General features: G+C 36.4%; 2 protein-coding genes across 3 annotated transcripts in view; one reads left to right on the forward strand and one right to left on the reverse strand.

Moving 5' to 3' along the window:
• The window catches only part of LOC127514150 (vang-like protein 1), a 63584-nt gene extending 49968 nt beyond the window's left edge, over positions 1 to 13616 (forward strand). Inside the window, exons 7-9 of one of the 2 annotated variants that reach the window (XM_051896650.1) lie at positions 7125 to 7275; positions 7985 to 8219; positions 9342 to 13616. In XM_051896650.1, the coding sequence (XP_051752610.1) occupies positions 7125 to 7275; positions 7985 to 8219; positions 9342 to 9602 (647 nt within the window). In that variant the 3' untranslated portion in view covers positions 9603 to 13616. Of the gene's footprint in view, positions 1 to 2816; positions 2912 to 7124; positions 7276 to 7984; positions 8220 to 9341 lie in introns of those variants that run through there. The other variant, XM_051896660.1, reaches the window with a different exon arrangement.
• Positions 13617 to 16371: 2755 nt separating this feature from the next.
• Positions 16372 to 17841, reverse strand: part of LOC127514261 (calsequestrin-2-like) — a 30307-nt gene continuing 28837 nt past the window's right edge. Inside the window, exon 11 of the mRNA XM_051896956.1 lies at positions 16372 to 17415. Within this exon, the coding sequence (XP_051752916.1) occupies positions 17227 to 17415 (189 nt within the window). The 3' untranslated portion in view covers positions 16372 to 17226. The remainder of the gene's footprint in view (positions 17416 to 17841) is intronic.

The raw sequence follows: 17841 nt of genomic DNA on the forward strand, positions 1-17841 counted from the left end.
CAAGTACTGTAACGAAGTATTATTACTTCATTACATTACACCACTGCCCACATTATTAAGCAAGTCACAGTTCTCATGCAATATTGGAAGAAAGATCTTTCTGAAGATAAAAAGCATGAAATGGTGCAATGTTATGCAAAAGGCATGAAAACAACTAATATTGTGTGAAAACTGAATGGAGATTATAGAACTATCTTAAGATTTATGAGAAATTTACAGCACAAGACATCTCGGTCAGATAAAGGCTTATTAAGGAAAGTTTCTGTCAAAAAAATTAATTGTAGACTATTACAGTTTACACATTTCTCCAAACTCAGGTCACTGTTCTCAATACAGTTAACACAGTCATTTGAACACTTTGTAATTGTCCTAAACTGGTTGTAAATTTTCCTTCATTTCATGCAAATTTTAAATCACATGCATCATTTTCTCAAAACACTGTGCATAAAATTCCCAAATGTTTTCACAGTAGTTCATACAGCTAACCAAAACTTTTATATATCAGGCAAAAACAGTTGCAGCTCTTTTTATTGTTTTTACAAAAATCACAATCATTTGTGTACCATTTTTCCAAACACAACAAACAAAACTCCGTTATTTGTTAAAATCTCAGTTGTACTTGGAATGTTCTCAGTTAGCCCCAAATAAATATCTGCTGAGTTAGTAATACACACAACACAGGAAATGCAAATTTCCTAATTGTTTACACAGCTATCTCAATTACAAAAACTATAAAAGGGGAAAGAAAAAAAACAACAACAAAAACAGAAGAAGAATGAGAAAAGGAAGAGATGTAAGAGTGAGAGGTTTTGGAGAGGATAGAGGAAGGGTAATACTGAGAGGGAGAGGAACAGTGGAAGAGGTAGAAAGAGTTGAGAATGTAGGAGAAGCAAGAAGAGCTGAGGATATAGGAAGACGAGAAGAGGCCGGAGTAGAGGGAGAAGATACGGTAGAATGCAAGGCAATGGTATTAGTGGAAAGGCTAAATGGTTATATTTTGTCCAGTTTAATTGTGTTTATTGCTATGCCATGCTTTATTTTGCTGTAGTCTACAGATAAGGACAAAAATATTGAAAGTTTTTCAACTTCGAATCTCTTGTCGTCAATTTCTGGCCTCCTATTGACGTGAAATATGAGCAGGAGTCTTCACAGGGTGATTATTTTGACTTTATTTTGTATTTAAACTGCACGGCTTGGATGCGGCGTCCGTCAAAAATAGACTTGCTGCCTATGTTTAGCAAAGTGGCCGGTGTAAACACAAGCATTGACTAGAATGGCCGCGGATCAGCTCCGGTAGCCGTCTCGCAGCCGTAACGCGGATGCGTGCAGTGTAAATGAGGGGTAAAAGAATGCGTATGTGTGCAGGCGTGTAGTCTTTCTTTACAAAGTGACATTGCTAACTACTTGACTGGCATGCATAATACAATGTTTTTAGTCATTTTCGTGGATCCATGGGAACGGCGATCTTTTTGATAACGTTGTCATCTGTACAAAGAACTGTGTCATCTGTTCCGTTTTTAGTACTTTGTTAACGTGTAAACTTACCCTAAAACACACTGAAACATAACTGTTACAGTTTCACAAATTTTCTTATATAATTAACTAAGTATTTATTTGTTATTCTTCTTTGTACATCTTACTGTTTCTTTATTGTATTTTTTTTAAATCCTAAAATTGTTTTATTTTCTTTTTTTTATTCACATTTTGGATCCCAGATTTTCAGTGTGGTCTCAGACTTTAGCTCAAAGTATAGTTCACTTTTTACGCGTATACGGGGATCAGCGCACAGTGCGCGTGACGTGAATATCGTCATCAGAAGAGTACACACACCACCGGATTTTTGTATCCGCGCATACTTGTACACACAGGTCGCACATGCACATTTAATTTTTTTTGTTGTTGTTGCAGTAATTAGTTTATCCACAAGGTGTCAATCGTGCCCTGGGGCGTCGATTCACAAGGTAGTCAAAGAAAAACTGCATAAACAGAACAGACCGGAACGCATTCAAGCTACAGCGACTATGGAGGCCTACATAGATGAGAGATTGTGCAAAGAGGTTAGAAAGTACCCTCATTTGTACAACTCTAGCTTGAAAGAATACAAAGATGTTTACATGGGTTGTAACTCGTGGCGAGAGATTGCGAGAAATTGCGTATGCGTCGAACGCCTGTGTATGTGTAAAAGTCAAATGAAGTATACTTTCCAAGGCTGTGCGTTCAACTGTGCATGTACGCGTAAAAAAAACTAAGTATACCCAGGGCTTTTTGGATCCTTGGCTGTCCTCCACTCTGCTTTGCTATATTGGCATCGGTCAGCCATTTATTTTGCTTTTGAAACAAAAGAAAAAATTAAACAAAAATTAAACTTTCAAATTATGTTTAAAAAGTAACTGTATTTTTTTTTTTTTTTAAGCTTGTCTGCTTTAGTTTTAGAGATGAGTAGAGGAACAGATTAGTACTGGGCTTATTCAGACCATCCAGCCAACTATTAACACACATTGACATCAGCTTCTGGTAGACACAGACTCTACTGCATATTAACCAGCTGTATATTCATTATGTACACAAAATACTATCTTTGAAGTTCTCATGGTTGAATGAACAGACTCTTGAAATCACCTCAAGGCACTGTTTACACCTGGTATTAAGATGCATTTTGGTCGATCAGATCACAAGTAAATGAGGGAGACACATACCCATTTACATCTGGTGTTTTAATCCATCTCTTTTGTCCATTTTCAACCACTTCTGTCCTGATTTCTTCGAGGGGAAGGTCAATGGGCAGGTACTATAAATTTTTTTTGTTTTGTTTTCAGATCTTTTGATCTAATGGACAAAATAAGCTCATGCAATTTACATTGAGAACACACTGAGAAGACGTAAAACATACGGAGAGCATCAGCTTTCATTTCTGCTCTGATAACCGCAAGACCATGCCGAACGCTGTGAGTGCATGTTAGAAATCAGGAATGGTGAGAAAACATTGTGCTTGATATGTTTTTCATCTTCAACCAAACTCGGGTCTCCAGCCAACAAAGTTTAAATCCCGTCCCATAATGTTTACACATTAAGTCAGTAGGCAGTCTTTTGTGGTTGTTCGAACACATTTGACCACATGAGTGCCTACACTACGAAAGCAATCCGGTCAAATGTGTTTTCGACTACCTCTGGAAGTGGTCGAAAGTGGACAAGCTCAAAATGTTTTAGACCCTGTTTACACCTGTATTTAGCATCGTCCACTTGTGATCCGATTGACCAAAACTCATCTTAATACCAGGTGTATACAGGGCCCTAGACACGAGAGAGGCTGAATTTTAATGCCTTGAAAACAGTGGGTGTGGTGAAAGAACTTTAAAGGCATAGTTCACCCCAAATTAAAAAATGCTGTCATCAGTTCTTTACCCTCATGTCATTCCAAACCCACATGACTTTCTTTCATCTGTTGAACACAAAGGGAGAAGTTCACTACAGAGCATGCATAATTATTATGCAAGTTGATTTTCTGATCATATTTTTTTACAGGTACATTTTACCAACTCCAAACCACATTAATCCTAATAACTAATCATTTATAAGTGATAAATAATTGTTCATGAAGGCTGGAAATTAAAAACGCCTAATATTCAGGTGTGCATAATTATTAGGCAGGTTTTCTTTTACAGGCAAAATGAGCCAAAAAAGAGAGTTAACTCAGACTGAAAAGTCAAAAATTGAATTAAATGGTCATGAGAAGAATGCAATACTAATGCAATACAAGAAATTGCAAAGTTAAGGCATGACCAATGGACAGCAAAACTCTTGAAGGACCAGCACCACATCCTCTTGTACCACTGTTTGAAGAATTTATCTTCCAGAATCTGGCAGTAAGTTTTGGAACATCACTTTTAGTCCATCTCTGCAAAACTGACTTTTCAGGATAAGAGATGGACTAAAAATGAACACCCAAAACTTACTGCCAGATTCTGGAAGATAAATTCTTCAAACAGTGGTACAAGAGGATGTGGTGCTGGTCCTTCAAGAGTCACTCTCAATCTGTCTGTCTATAAAGCCTATAAAAAAAACAGTATTCATGTATTTTTCAACACTTCAGCTTGTGATTCACATTAACCGGGGGTCATTTTTTTAGGATTCTTTACCTAACCTAAGTCTCTAAGATCCTGACACCTTGCACTTCTGGAGACTCCAGGTAGGTTGCAGTTCTGGAAAATGGTGGCACTGGAGACTAAATGGTTCCTGATAGTTTCACACTTAATTATTCACATTAATTCTTAATTATTTTGCAGTTAACATGTCTTTTCTTCTCCACCTGTTTTTGTCTGACCCTGCTGACCCAATGAGCAATATTCCGAGCACTGATGGTGTGAGGACCGTATTGGAATTGCTCGGCCAATTATTCTTCTTCTCCGAAATGAATCACATTTTTGAGGCCCTAAACGTGCTCGAAAACTCATGAAACTTTGCACACGCGTCAGAAGTGGTGAAAATTTATGTCTGATATGGTTTTTAGAATTAGGTGTGGCAAAATGGCTCGATAGCGCCACCTACAAAATTTCAATTAAGTGCCCTTCGCGCTACGTTTCACGTACGAGTATGAAATTCAGTAGACAGCCCAATACCTACAAAAAAGCCCATGGGTGCAAAATCTGTAAACCCAACAGGAAGTGAGATATTTTGAATTTTCTCTGCAAAATTTTGGCAGTTTTTGCCATTTCCACACGTTGTACTTTAACAAACTCCTCCTAGAGCTTTAATCAGATCAACGTCATATCTGGTCAGTCTAATCTAAAGGCCTTTGAGACGTTAAACTGCGAAGATCTTGAGTTTTAGCTGAAGGGCGTGTCCGTGGCAGCCTGACAAATTTCGATGTTTCACCATGATGTTAAGCAATGAAACAGGAAGTTGTTGTAACTCGGGCATACAGTGTCCGATCTGTCCAAAACTTCACTTTTTTTTTTAGAGTCCTGACCTGAAGACATCTACATGGCAATATTCAGTTACAGTCATAGCGCCACCTGTGGGTAACAGGAAATGACATGTTTTACACTGTGATTAATTCCTAATAGAGATTTAACCAGAAGCACATCATATATGGTCAGTCTAATCTTAAGGCCTTCACGATGTTAAATGGCAAAGATCTTGAGTTTTCACTGAAGTGAAAAAGTCTGGCGGACTGACAAAGTCTGACAAAGGGGAATCACATTTTGAGGGCCTAAACATGCTCGAAAACTCATGAAACTTTCCAGATGTGTCAGAAGTGGTAAACATTTACGTCTGATATGGGTTTCAGAATTAGGTGTGGCAAAATGGCTCAATAGCGCCACCTACAAAATTTCATCAAAGTGCCCCTGACGCTACGTTTCACGTACAAGTATGAAATTCGGTACACAATGTAAAGCTGCTTTGACACAATCTACATTGTAAAAAGCGTTATATAAATAAAGGTGACTTGACTTGACTTGACTAACAGCCCAATACCTACAAAATCTGAAAACCAACAGGAAGTCAAATATTTAAAATTTTGTCTGCAAAATTGGTGCACTTTTTGCCATTTCCAGACATTGTACTTTAACGAACTCCTCCTAGAGCTTTAATCAGATCAACATCATATTCAGTCAGTCTAATCTTAAGGCCTTTGCGACGTTAAGTTGCGAAGATCTAGAGTTTTCGCTGAAGGGCGTGTCTGTGGCGGCCTGACAAATTTCGATGTTTCGCCATGAAAAAGGAAGTTGATGTAACTCGGGTATACAAAGTCGGATCTGCCCCAAACTTCACATGTTTGATAAGAGTCCTGGCCTGAACACATCTTCATGACAATATTCAGTTACAGTCATAGTGCCACCTGCAGGCAACAGGAAATGACATTTTACACTGTGATTAACTCCTCATACAGATTTAACCAGAACCACATCATATATGGTCAGTCTAATCTTAAGGCCTTAGCGATGTTAAATTGCGAAGATCTAGAGTTTTCTCTGAAGGGCGTGTCCGTGGCAGCCTGACAAAGTCTGATGTTTCGCCGTGAAAGAGGAAGCTGTTGTAACTCAGGCATACAATGTCCGATCTGCCCCAAACTTCACGTGTGTGATAAGAGTCCTGGCCTAAAGACATCTATATGCCAATATTCAGTTAGTCATAGCGCCACCTGCTGGCAACAGAAAATGGCATGCTTTACACTGTAATTCACTCCCAGAAACACATTTCAATATGCCACAAAGTACAAAACACACTAGAAACATGTTAAATCATGCAACACTTGGCTAAGTGCTAATGTATGTGATTAATGCCACGAAACAGGAAGTTGTTGTAACTCAGGCATACAAAGTCCAATCTGCTACAAACTTCACGTTTGATAATAGTCCTGGCCTGAAGTCATCTACATGGCAATATTCAGTTACGGTCAAAGCGCCACCTGTTCGCAGCAGGAAATGTGTCACTTTAAAATGACTTTGCCATAATTCTCCTGTATTTACTAGCTTACATGCATGTCACCCACTCTTCACTGTTTTCCTAAGGCCAGCGGGTGGCGGTGAGGCCGGGTGCGAGGCCCCTTTCATCGCTGCTTGCAGCTTTATTTTATATTTTGTCTACAAGTTGAATAAACTGTTTTTTTAATATTTTCTATTGTTTAATTTGTCAGGCTTTACAAGGGTTCAGTAACACTTAAAGCTCTTACTTGCATGTATACTGTATGTTAAGTGCATTTTTGGGAAGCACAAAAAAGTTACGAACAATCATAACCTCGCACATATAGAACGCTCTTAAGAGCTACGATCTGTCATTATCGGGAAATGTAGACATTCTACAAAAAATGTCTATTTGTCTTCCACAGAAGAAAGTCATGTGTTTGGAACTACATGGGGGAATGTAAAAGATGACAGAATTTTCATTTTCATTTCATTATTTCTTTAAGACTTTTAGATTTCATGAAATACATCTCACGTTTCTTTCATGACTCATTTTCTGTAACATACTCGTCTATTATAACAATATGAGTTGCACCCACGATGCACACCTTATTACACTGCAACTGCTAATACAGACTGAATGGTTCAAAATGAAATGACTGTCAGTCGGCATGAACCTATTCAACAATCTTAATGCAATGTGTGTCCCACCATGGTTAGGTCCAGGAGGGAATAATGCTGCAGCCGGTATAGCCCAATCTCAGTCTCGAGCAATGATTGCTGCTGCTGCCCGCCGCAGAGACAGCAGTCATAACGAACTCTACTACGAAGAGGCCGAGCATGAGAGACGTGTCCGCAAACGCAGGGCTAGGTGAGAGAACATTGGTGGAGGGATTTAGACAAATGTTTGGCAATTGGCAAATTGATTCTTTTACTTATGAGAAATAATGATCTATAAAGACTCTTCATAGTGCAAAACTGCTCATTCTTCTTCAGTTTAGGATAAGTTTAATATACCATGCAATAGAGACTCACAATAAGCTTTTTTAACCTTGATTGTGACAACTCATGATATATAAATGTATAATGGTAGAAACGTTATAAGTGTAGATTCTCAACATTAAATAGTTGTAATGGTTGTAACATTAAATAATGTAATAGTGACTGATTAAATCAGACAAAAGATTACATTACACATAGGATGACTATCTAAAGTAGTGGTTCTCATATTTTGGTGATCCCCTTTTTAAAGTAGCAAAGCAGTAAAATGTCCATCTGTTCGAATCTGGCATGCAAGAGAATGTGTGTTTACATAAGCGCACCAAGCCCTCAATGGCATATAACAGGAATAATGTGGGCAAGAAGAAACTGCACACAAACCTCACTCATTCTCTCATATTTTTTGTCAACACTGTAGAAAGTGAACATGATTTGAGAACTAGTTACTGTAAGGTTATTGCATTCCCTTTACAGAGCTTACAGTGTCCCACATTTTAGGAACCACTGCTCTAGTGAAGTGAAGATAGTTGTTAGGAGAAAATTTGAATATGGACAACGTGACAACACACTTACCTTCCCAGGCTGGTGGTGGCAGTGGAGGAGGCGTTTACACACATTCGCCGCATGCAAGAGGAGGAACAGAATAAGTCACCTGGTGACGTGATGGACCCCCGCGAAGCAGCTCAAGCCATATTCCCCTCCATGGCCCGAGCGCTGCAGAAATATCTTCGGACCACCAGACAACAGCACCTCCACAGCATGGAGAGCATACAGCAGCACTTAGCTGTCTGCATCACAAACAACATGACACCCAAGGTGAGGTCCTTGACATTGACATTGAGCCATGCCAGCAGGAGATACAGTCAGATGGTTTTTAGCGCAAAATAATAGATATGGTGATCATGTATCATCTTGAAGGGGTTCATTTCACAATAAAGACTGGCTGACTGTATATTTTCTTGCTTAGTATATTTTCCAAGTAAGTAAATAAACAGGCTGCATCCGAGGCAGCATACAGAGGCAGGAAGGCAACAAGACGCCAGGGTTGCCTGTTTTGCGAAACAAAACTAGCCCAATGACCCTGGCCCAAAACTCAAAATATGCCACTCCCATCCCTAAAATAGATATTTTACAGTCACTGTTATGTGCTATACAAAATTTAAACTTGAAAATCTCTATATAGTAGTAATCATAAACACAGTCTGTTTCCATAAAAGAGCTCACAAGAGCTTAAAGGCTTCAGTACCCCTTCCTCACAAAACTCATCATCTAGCAAAGTTTTATCATTGGTAAAAATATAAAATGGGTAAAAGCATTCCAATCAAATACAATATATGCAATATGTCAAACATTTAACCCGCAAGGGGAAAAAATCAACCTGTGACAATGAAAACACTGCAGACTTGGCAACACTGCAAGGCATGTCCGAATCTAATGATCATTACACATCCTCTCTACTGAGACATTCATCTGATTGTTTTTTGAAGGCAGCCTTGATGTATTCTTTGCTGCCTATGATATCCCACAATCCCATGTGCTTTTGATTCCATGACAGTTGAGCTAATAAAATAAAATGGCATCTGAAAGTTGTTGTTGGTGTTCAGTTTATGTGTAAATGTATGTTTTTGACCAACTTTTTCCACTTTTGATGTCATTTCTCGTGAGAAATTTGTATTGCAGTAATTAAACATTGGCTTAGTTATCACCAAAGCTTGCTCTGTTTGTTGTAGATCATTAGACTGTTATGCTGTCTCAGAAGCCTGTACAAAATCGTTTTTTTTTTTTTTTTTTGGAGGTACCATTGCCTGATATGTCATTGCCTGCAGTGAGGCAACAGGTCAGCTGCCTAAGCGTTTAGATGTAGCCATAGACATGAAATGTAATGCTAAATGACTGTAATGCTAAAGTGCTGTGTGCTTTTGTGCTTTTGCCTCTCAGGCATTTCTGGAGAGTTATCTGATCCCAGGCCCTACACTGCAGTATGGACAAGACCGCTGGCTTGCTCGGCAGTGGACCCTTATCAGCGAAGCCCCAGTTACCAGTGGCCTAAAAGAAGGGACCATTTTTCTGCTCAAATGCATTGAATTTAGCCTAGTGGTCACTACCAAAAAGATACCTTACATTCAGCTTGCTGAAGAATTCATTGACCCAAAGTCACACAAGTTTGTGCTTCGACTGCAGTCTGAGACTTCAGTTTAGAGAAATCTCCATTTTCCACAAAAACATTTTCTTTTGGGAGGTATTTTTAGGACTTTAAAATTTTATATATATATATATATTCGTAGATTTCATGCGACGTCACACAGTGGTCGCCATTTGTAGGGCCGAATTGCAATGCCGTCTATCTGCTGTGCTGTGGGCAAATCACAAAGAAATAAATTAACGTTTTACAATATCCCCACATACCCTCAGCGTCCTCAATAATAGTATGCTGCTATCGTAGAGTTGCACAGTGCCACCCCTCCCGTAAAATACGGAATTTAAAGGTTAAATGATGCATCCCTTATTAAATCAATACAGGACGTGATTTGTCCCGTATTTTATGTAGGCCCACACATACTTGAATAAACAAGCATTTTGCAGTGTGGATAATACTAATAGCAATAATGATTAAATACATTTCACAAGAAATAGCAGAGAAGCTCACATTTCCATGGGATTGCATTTTAGTGTCTTTGTTTCCATAGTGACAGAGTCTCGAGAACATGAAATCTGTCAAGCTCACGTCCGCCTTTTGAACGCAAGACACTCGGCTGAATGGGGAAAAAAGTTATCACTTGGGTCTTTCAGTAACTTATGATGAATGCAAGGCAATATGCACCGTTAAAGCAGCATATGTGGTGGCAGACACATCCATACTTATAAAATTTGGATAATCTATTAATATATTCCATACACTATCCGAGCTGGTTAGACAGATAATCATTATTTTAGACATTAGTAGACAGTTATTTATTTATCAGTCATATTAATCATATACATACATAATAAATAATCCTATGTCATTTACAATTTGACATTTAAAAAAGTTTTTAGAAGTTCTAAATTAATCATAAATCATAATGTAGTCCTAATTTAAATGGATAGTTCACCCAAAAATGAAATTTCTGTCATTAAGCACTCACCCTCATGTTGTCCCAAACCCGTAAGACCTTAGTTTGTCTTTGAAACACAAATTAAGATATTTTTGATGAAATCCAGATGAATTTGTTGAATACAATCGTTATTTTTGTTTTGTTTTTGTGCACAAAAAGTATTCTCGTTGCTTCATAATATTAAGGTTGAACCACTGTAGTCACCTTGACTATTTTATCGATGTCTTTAATACCTTTCTGGACCTCAAAATGTGCAATGTCGTTGCTGCCAATGTTCGGATCAGATACCCTCGGATTTCATCAAAAATATCTTAATTTGTGTTCCAAAGACAAACGAAGGTCTTGCGTACCGGCCCACTTCAAGCACTGGGTGTGGGTGTCCCTTATTTTGCCTTACTGAAGGTGGCAACCCTAATATGAGATCACTGGACTCCTACAGAACACACCGGACTGTGCAATGAGAGCTTTATTTTGTGTAAGTAACATGACATACAATACAAGAGATGTGCTTGACCGACATTATTGACAATTCCATTCAGTGATACTTGCTATTCGTGTAACGTTAATATCATTAACCCATCCTGAGGTGAAGTAGCGGTAGTCTTTAAAAGCACATGCTTTTAAAAGCCTCGAGAGCTTCGCCGTTGTATGGGATGTCAGCAAATGTAAAATTCGGCAAGAATTTTTTTTACTAGACTTCAGTGGGGTCAGCAGATGCTTGATAGTAAATAAGAGTCTAATCCTAAAGTATCTATTTTCTTTAAATACCGTTGATTTTCGTCGGTGGTGAGGTGTGCTATTTTGGTGTGTGTCTTTCTGATCACCAAGGAGACTATGGTGGCCGTAGGAAAAAGTCACGTGCCTGAAACCCATGGATTGTTGAGGATCTTTAACTTGCGCAGTTTTTCAATAAACAGCTTCAACAGTCTCTTCAACACACGGGTGTGGTTTAATAATCAAACAGAAAGTCTCAGGTTTACAACTTAAATCTCTTCAGCACACAAAAAATGATTTAATATAATTTATTTCTCCCATTACCAAAGGTGTGTGCCTTTTCCCAGTCACACCAACACCTCACTGTCCCATCTTTTTTTTTTTTTTTTTTTTATATTTATATATATATATTACTAGACCATCCTGTCAGTCTCATTAGCTGCAGCTGCTGTATAACAAATATTTGAATATATTACTTTTTCCTTTGTGACATTTATGACATGTTTGCAATAAAAATCCAGAAACATTTGTTATGGAGGGTGAATAGAAATATTGAAGACTACTTATCCATGTTTTGTAAAATACAGAAACAGTAAAGGATGGGGAAAGTGATTTTGTCAATAATACTTTTTCAATGGGCCATTCAGAAAGATGGATGGACTCAAATGGGCACATTTTCTCTGCCTCACTACTCTTTAAAAAAAAAAAAAAACTAAATAAACACTGGGAATCCATCTCTACAGACACAGACAGACTTTCTGCAAGATCCGCCATAGTGCAGTTTGAGAATAAACTTCCACAAGTGTAGGTTTGAGAAATATTTTCTAATTACTGTATCATTACACCAAGAAGTTTTCACATCATGTGGCACATCATCTCAGCCAAATGACAACATTCTACTAACGCATATCAAAATTTTCAAGTAACTCATGGACTGTTTGGGTTATTAAGCATGAGAGGCGACAAATCTTAAAAAGATCACCACTCAGTCAAAGATCATAATCTCTTAAATATTAAGGCAAATGCTCAAACCAGCCACATTTTAACACACATGTAGCACACTACAAAACTACAGATTTTGAATCAAATTTCTGGACCTCATTTCTGATAGAGTAACTTTTCACAACAAAGTGGTGAGATTGATGTAAATCGATGAGACTACAGTTAAGCTAATTGTGCTGAAGGATTTTTTTTTTTTTTTTTTAATAAAACAAATAAACTTTTAAATGTAGCCTACCCATTTTACTTTTTGGCACATCTTTTTTCTTTTCTTTTTCTTTTTTTCCCACATGATAATTGAAAAATATGATCACTAAAAGCATATGCTTAAATCCCAGATATCTGGGAATGAAGAGGTGCTTGGCCTGTATCCTCCATATCATATATTTGAAGAGTTGTTCTTTACAGCAGTCTATAGGGAGTTGTAATTGGACAAGGACTCAATTTTAGCTGTTCAGATGAGTCAGGATGATGTGTGATCTCTTGTGTCTTGTCCTCTTTCCTTTTCTATGCCTCACAGCATTGTAGCTATAAAAACTGTCATGAACGTGGCCCATGAGAATGTTATCTAGGTCTATAAAATATGTTCACTCTGAGAACTGAAATGATTTGTCTGCCAATATTGAGATACCACTGAGAAATGGCTGTAATCTAATTGGTCATGACAATGGATCATTTTACCTTGATTAAGAATGTTGTTGCTGTGATCAAAATTGGTTTTAAGCAAACTGTTATAAAAGAGTGGGGACATTTGGAATATCAAAGGATTATCATAAGTTAAATGTTCAAGTATCAGGTCATTATCTTTGCATAAATAAAATAAAACATTTTGTCATCATTTACTCATGCTAATGTCGTTCCAAACTTGTTTGACTTTCTTTTTTTCTTCTGTGCAACACAAAAGAAGGTATTTTGAAGAATTTTGGTAACCAAACAGTTTTGACTGGCATTGACTTTTTTATGGACAAAAAAACAGAGACATTTCTCTAAACATCTTTTTTTGTTTGTTTGTTTGTTTGTTTGTTTCACAGAAGAAACAAAGTCATACAGGTTTCAAACGACATGAGGGTGAGTAAATGGTGAGAGAAATTTTTGGTAAACTATACCTTTTTCTATCACTTCTGAAGGAATTAACCAGCACAGCACCCTCTTGAGGGGACAAATGTATGTGCCAACATTTTCATTGACCTTTCTTGGCTTGTAGACTGCCTTTAAAGTTACACTTTTTATTATTTTATTACACTATTTGTCACTTGACCCTCATTCTCTATTGTTTTACAATGTTATCAAATGCTATTTTTTACTGAAACTTTTATATTAAGAAGTTTATATTAAGACAGTTCTGATGTGGACTTATTTACTTTACATAAACCACTCTAATAAAGTGACCGTGCCTCTGCTTTTACACAGTGTGTGTATGTATATGTGTTATTAAGTCATTTCTACTCACAAGTTACAACTCACGTCTCACTTTCCGAAGGCCTAAACTCACATCAAACATTTGAACAAAATAGACATTTGCTAAAATTTACTAAAATGTAACTATAATTTTTTTATTGCCAAGTACATGTTGAAGTTAAAAAGTAACCATAACTATAGGCAAAGTGTTTTGTTTATTTGATGACAACTGTCCTTAGTTCATAGTTCATAAGCTCACGGCAATCACCTCACCATGTAGGCTAGATAATAATCCTTCATCCTAATCTCACGCTCTAAATTTAGAGTGTAACTTTTATCTTATAAGACACTGTACTGTATGTGAAAATATGTGCCATAGATTCATATAATTGGCATTTGGACTTTGTCATAAATCTGGTTGGAAAGAGGAGCCATATGGAGGTGAAGGTAACTGAGTGTAAGTATTTTGCACCAAAAGAAGCTCTTAGTTATTCTAGTTTAATCCACGAGTCTTTTGGTGGCACAGATAGTTTCCATTGAATTAAATAACTTGGTGGCTCCGTCTGTAGATGTCCCTCCACTGCTTTATATGCATACTGCTGAGATAATGTTGACTAAATAAATTAGATGTGAATTATCAGTTCATGATGAGGTGAGATTATAGTGTGAGCCCTGCTCTCATGTTAATGACACATGAAACTCCCACAAATGCATTTGCATATACAGTTGCAAGAAAAAGTATGTGAACCACTTGCAGAATCTGTGAAAATGTGAATAATTTTAACAAAATAAGAGAGATCATACAAAATGCATGTTATTTTTAATTAGTACTGTCCTGAGTAAGATATTTTACATAAAAGATGTTTACATATAATCAACAAGACAAAAAAAAAAAAATAGCTGAATTTATTAAAATGACCCAGTTCAAAAGTTTGTGAACCATTGATTCTTAATACTGTGTGTGGTTACCTGGATGATCTGTGACTGTTTTTTTGTTGTGTGATGGTTGTTCATGAGTCTCTTGTTTGTTCTGAGCAGTTAAACTGAGCTCTGTTCTTCAGAAAAATCCTCCAGATCCTGCAGATTCTTCCGTTTTCTAGGATTTTTTGCATATTTGAACCCTTTCCAGCAGTGACTGTATGATTTTGAGATCCATCTTTTCACACTGAGGACAACTGAGGGACTCAAACACAACTAATAAAAAAAGGTTCAAACATTCACTGATGCTCCAGAAGGAAACATGATGCATTAAGAGTCGGGGGGTGAAAACTTTTGAACATGATGAAGACGTACAAATTTTTCTTATTTTGTTTAAATATCAATTTTTTTCATTTAGTACTGCCCTTCGGAAGCAACAGAAGATACTTACATGTTTCCCGGAAGACAAATTAAGTACAATTTACCTTGATCTTCAAATTCAAAAAGTTTTCACACCCCATCTATTAATGCATCGTGTTTCCTTTTGGAGCATCAGTGAATGTTTGAACCTTTTTTATTAGTTGTGTTTGAGTCCCTCAATTGTCCTCAGTGTGAAAAGATGGATCTCAAAATCATACAGCCACTGCTGGAAAGGGTTCAAATATGCAAAACATCCTTGAAAACTGAAGAATCTGCAGGACCTGGAGGATTTTTCTGAAGAACAGAGCTCAGTTTAACTGCTCAGGACAAACAAGGGACTCATGAACAACCATCACAAAACAAAAAAACAGTCGTAGATCATCCAGGTAACCACACACAGTATTAAGAATCAATGGTTCACATACTTTTGAATGGGGTAATTTTAATAAATTCAGCTATTTTTTTGTCTTATGGATTATATGTAAACATCTTTTATGTAAAATATCTTACTCGGGAGAGTACTAAATAAAAAATAACATGCATTTTGTATGATCTCTCTTATTTTGTTAAAATTTTTCACATTTTCACAAATTCTGCAAGTGGTTCACATACTTTTTCTTTCGACTTTATATCTACTGTAAATGATGTTCCATAGACTTCAGTTTCCTTAACAAAAAAACTTACTACATTTTTATATATATTTTTTTACAAATTAGGATATTGCTAGATGTCCTCAAATGGAGGTTTTGTCAGATTTAGCCCACTTCTAGATACAACTTTGTCCCCAAAACATGGTTAAGTAGGTATACATACACACCGATGTTAATACGCACAGACTACATAATAGAATAATTTTTTAATTTTTTTTTTTTTTTTGGACATGTTCCTCAAATCACAAGTAACACTACAGAACACAATTTCTTAGCCATATTACAGTTCCAGTTATTTGATGAATAAGCAGCACCAAAAAGATAATTATAGGTTTTTGCATTTTACATTATTAAATGTCTCTTGCTGCCAATGCAGACAATTCTATAAATAAACCATAAGTAATTAAAGGGTTAGTTCACCCAAAAATGAAAATTCTGTTATTAATTACTCACCCTCATGCCGTTCCACACCCGTAAGACCTTCGTTCATCTTCGGAACACAAATTAAGATATTTTTGATAAAATCCAATGGCTCAGTGAGGCCTTCATTGCCAGCAAGATAATTAACACTTTCAAATGCCCAAAAACATTCATAACATTAAGGTTGAACCACTGTAGTCACATGAACTGTTTTAAATATATCTTTAGTAGCTTTCTGGGCATCCGAAAGTGTTAATTATCTGGCAATGAAGGCCTCACTGAGCCATCTGATTTTATCAGAAGTATCTTAATTTGTGTTCTGAAGATGAACGAAGGTCTTATGGGTGTGGAACGACATGAGGGTGAGTAATTAATGACAGAATTTTCATTTTTGGGTGAACTAACCCTTTAAAATGGATATCATCAATACAATGTGGAAAGAACATTTTTAACAGCACTCTATGATTGTAGTTTTTCTACACTGTAAAAAAATTATCATAATTTTAACAGTAAAAGACTAAAATGCTATGGTAAAAACCTGTTAATTGTTTATCGGTAAGTTCCCTTACTTTCTATGGTGAAAAACTTTAATAGATGTAATGAGACATTTCATGTAATTTTACAGTAAAATACTTTTAAATGTACAGTTTTAGTAAGTGAAAAAGAACAATTCATCTAATAATGTGAAAATAATGTGAAAAACATAAATTGGCAATCCCAGAATTCCCTTTGTTACACTTCACATTTGATGTTTTTTTTTTTTTATTATTATTATTATTGAAATAACAGTTTTTTCTTAGGTTTTCTTTTTTTTTTATCTGTTATGTATATTAGGGTTTCATGTTACAGTACATCTTATGTTGTTGAATTAATGTTGTCATGGCATAATTGTAGTGTCGTGTGTTACCATCATAGTACCATTCTGTAAGACACTGTGTGCACCTTTTATATATTATTTACCTCAGCTTGTAGAACATGTACTTGTGATGACCTTTGATTTATGTGGCTTTCTCTTTACCAACTGTGTGTCTGTCAGTATATTAAAGATTTTAGTAAATTGATATATTAACAGATAATGAAATACACATTTTGTTCTGTAAATTTAAATTCAGTCTGTAAAACCTAAAATGTTGCTACCATACTTTTTACAGTAATGTTCTGGCAACCATAGCTGCCGTTTCTTTATTTTTTTTGCATTGTAAATACCACTTAATCATCATCACTATAACGGTCTTCATCGCTACTGTCGTCATCGCTATCATCATCATCATCATCATCATAATCATCATCATCCTCAGTGTTGACCTTCCCAGAGAGAACATCCTCTATCCAGTCCTCCAGCTCCTCAGCTGATGGTAGAGCTTCATCGTTAGGCATGCTCAACCACACACTGTCAGCCTGTAAAACACACGTTTTATGGGGACTTTCCATGGACATAATGATTTTTATACTGTACAAACTGTAAATTCTATAGGTCTTCCTATTTTTCTCAGATTATTGACAATAATCATAATAACCCTAGGCAGCTTTTTCACATTATTAACACACTGTTAATAATGTATTTTTCACATTATTAACAGTTTCACATTATGTCTATGGAAAGTCCCCATAATAATGGTTCGGATTATGGGGACTTTCCATAGACATAATGATTTTTATACTGTACAAACTGTATATTCTATAGGTCTTCCTATTTTTCTCAGATTATTGACAATAATCATAATAACCCTAGGCAGCTTTTTCACATTATTAACAGTCTATTGAAAGTAGATGGTGCGAATACCCAGACTGCATCAGTTCAGACATGCAATGATTTTCTTAAAT

Source organism: Ctenopharyngodon idella, chromosome 1, assembly GCF_019924925.1.
Source record: "Ctenopharyngodon idella isolate HZGC_01 chromosome 1, HZGC01, whole genome shotgun sequence".
Classification (NCBI taxonomy): domain Eukaryota; kingdom Metazoa; phylum Chordata; class Actinopteri; order Cypriniformes; family Xenocyprididae; genus Ctenopharyngodon; species Ctenopharyngodon idella.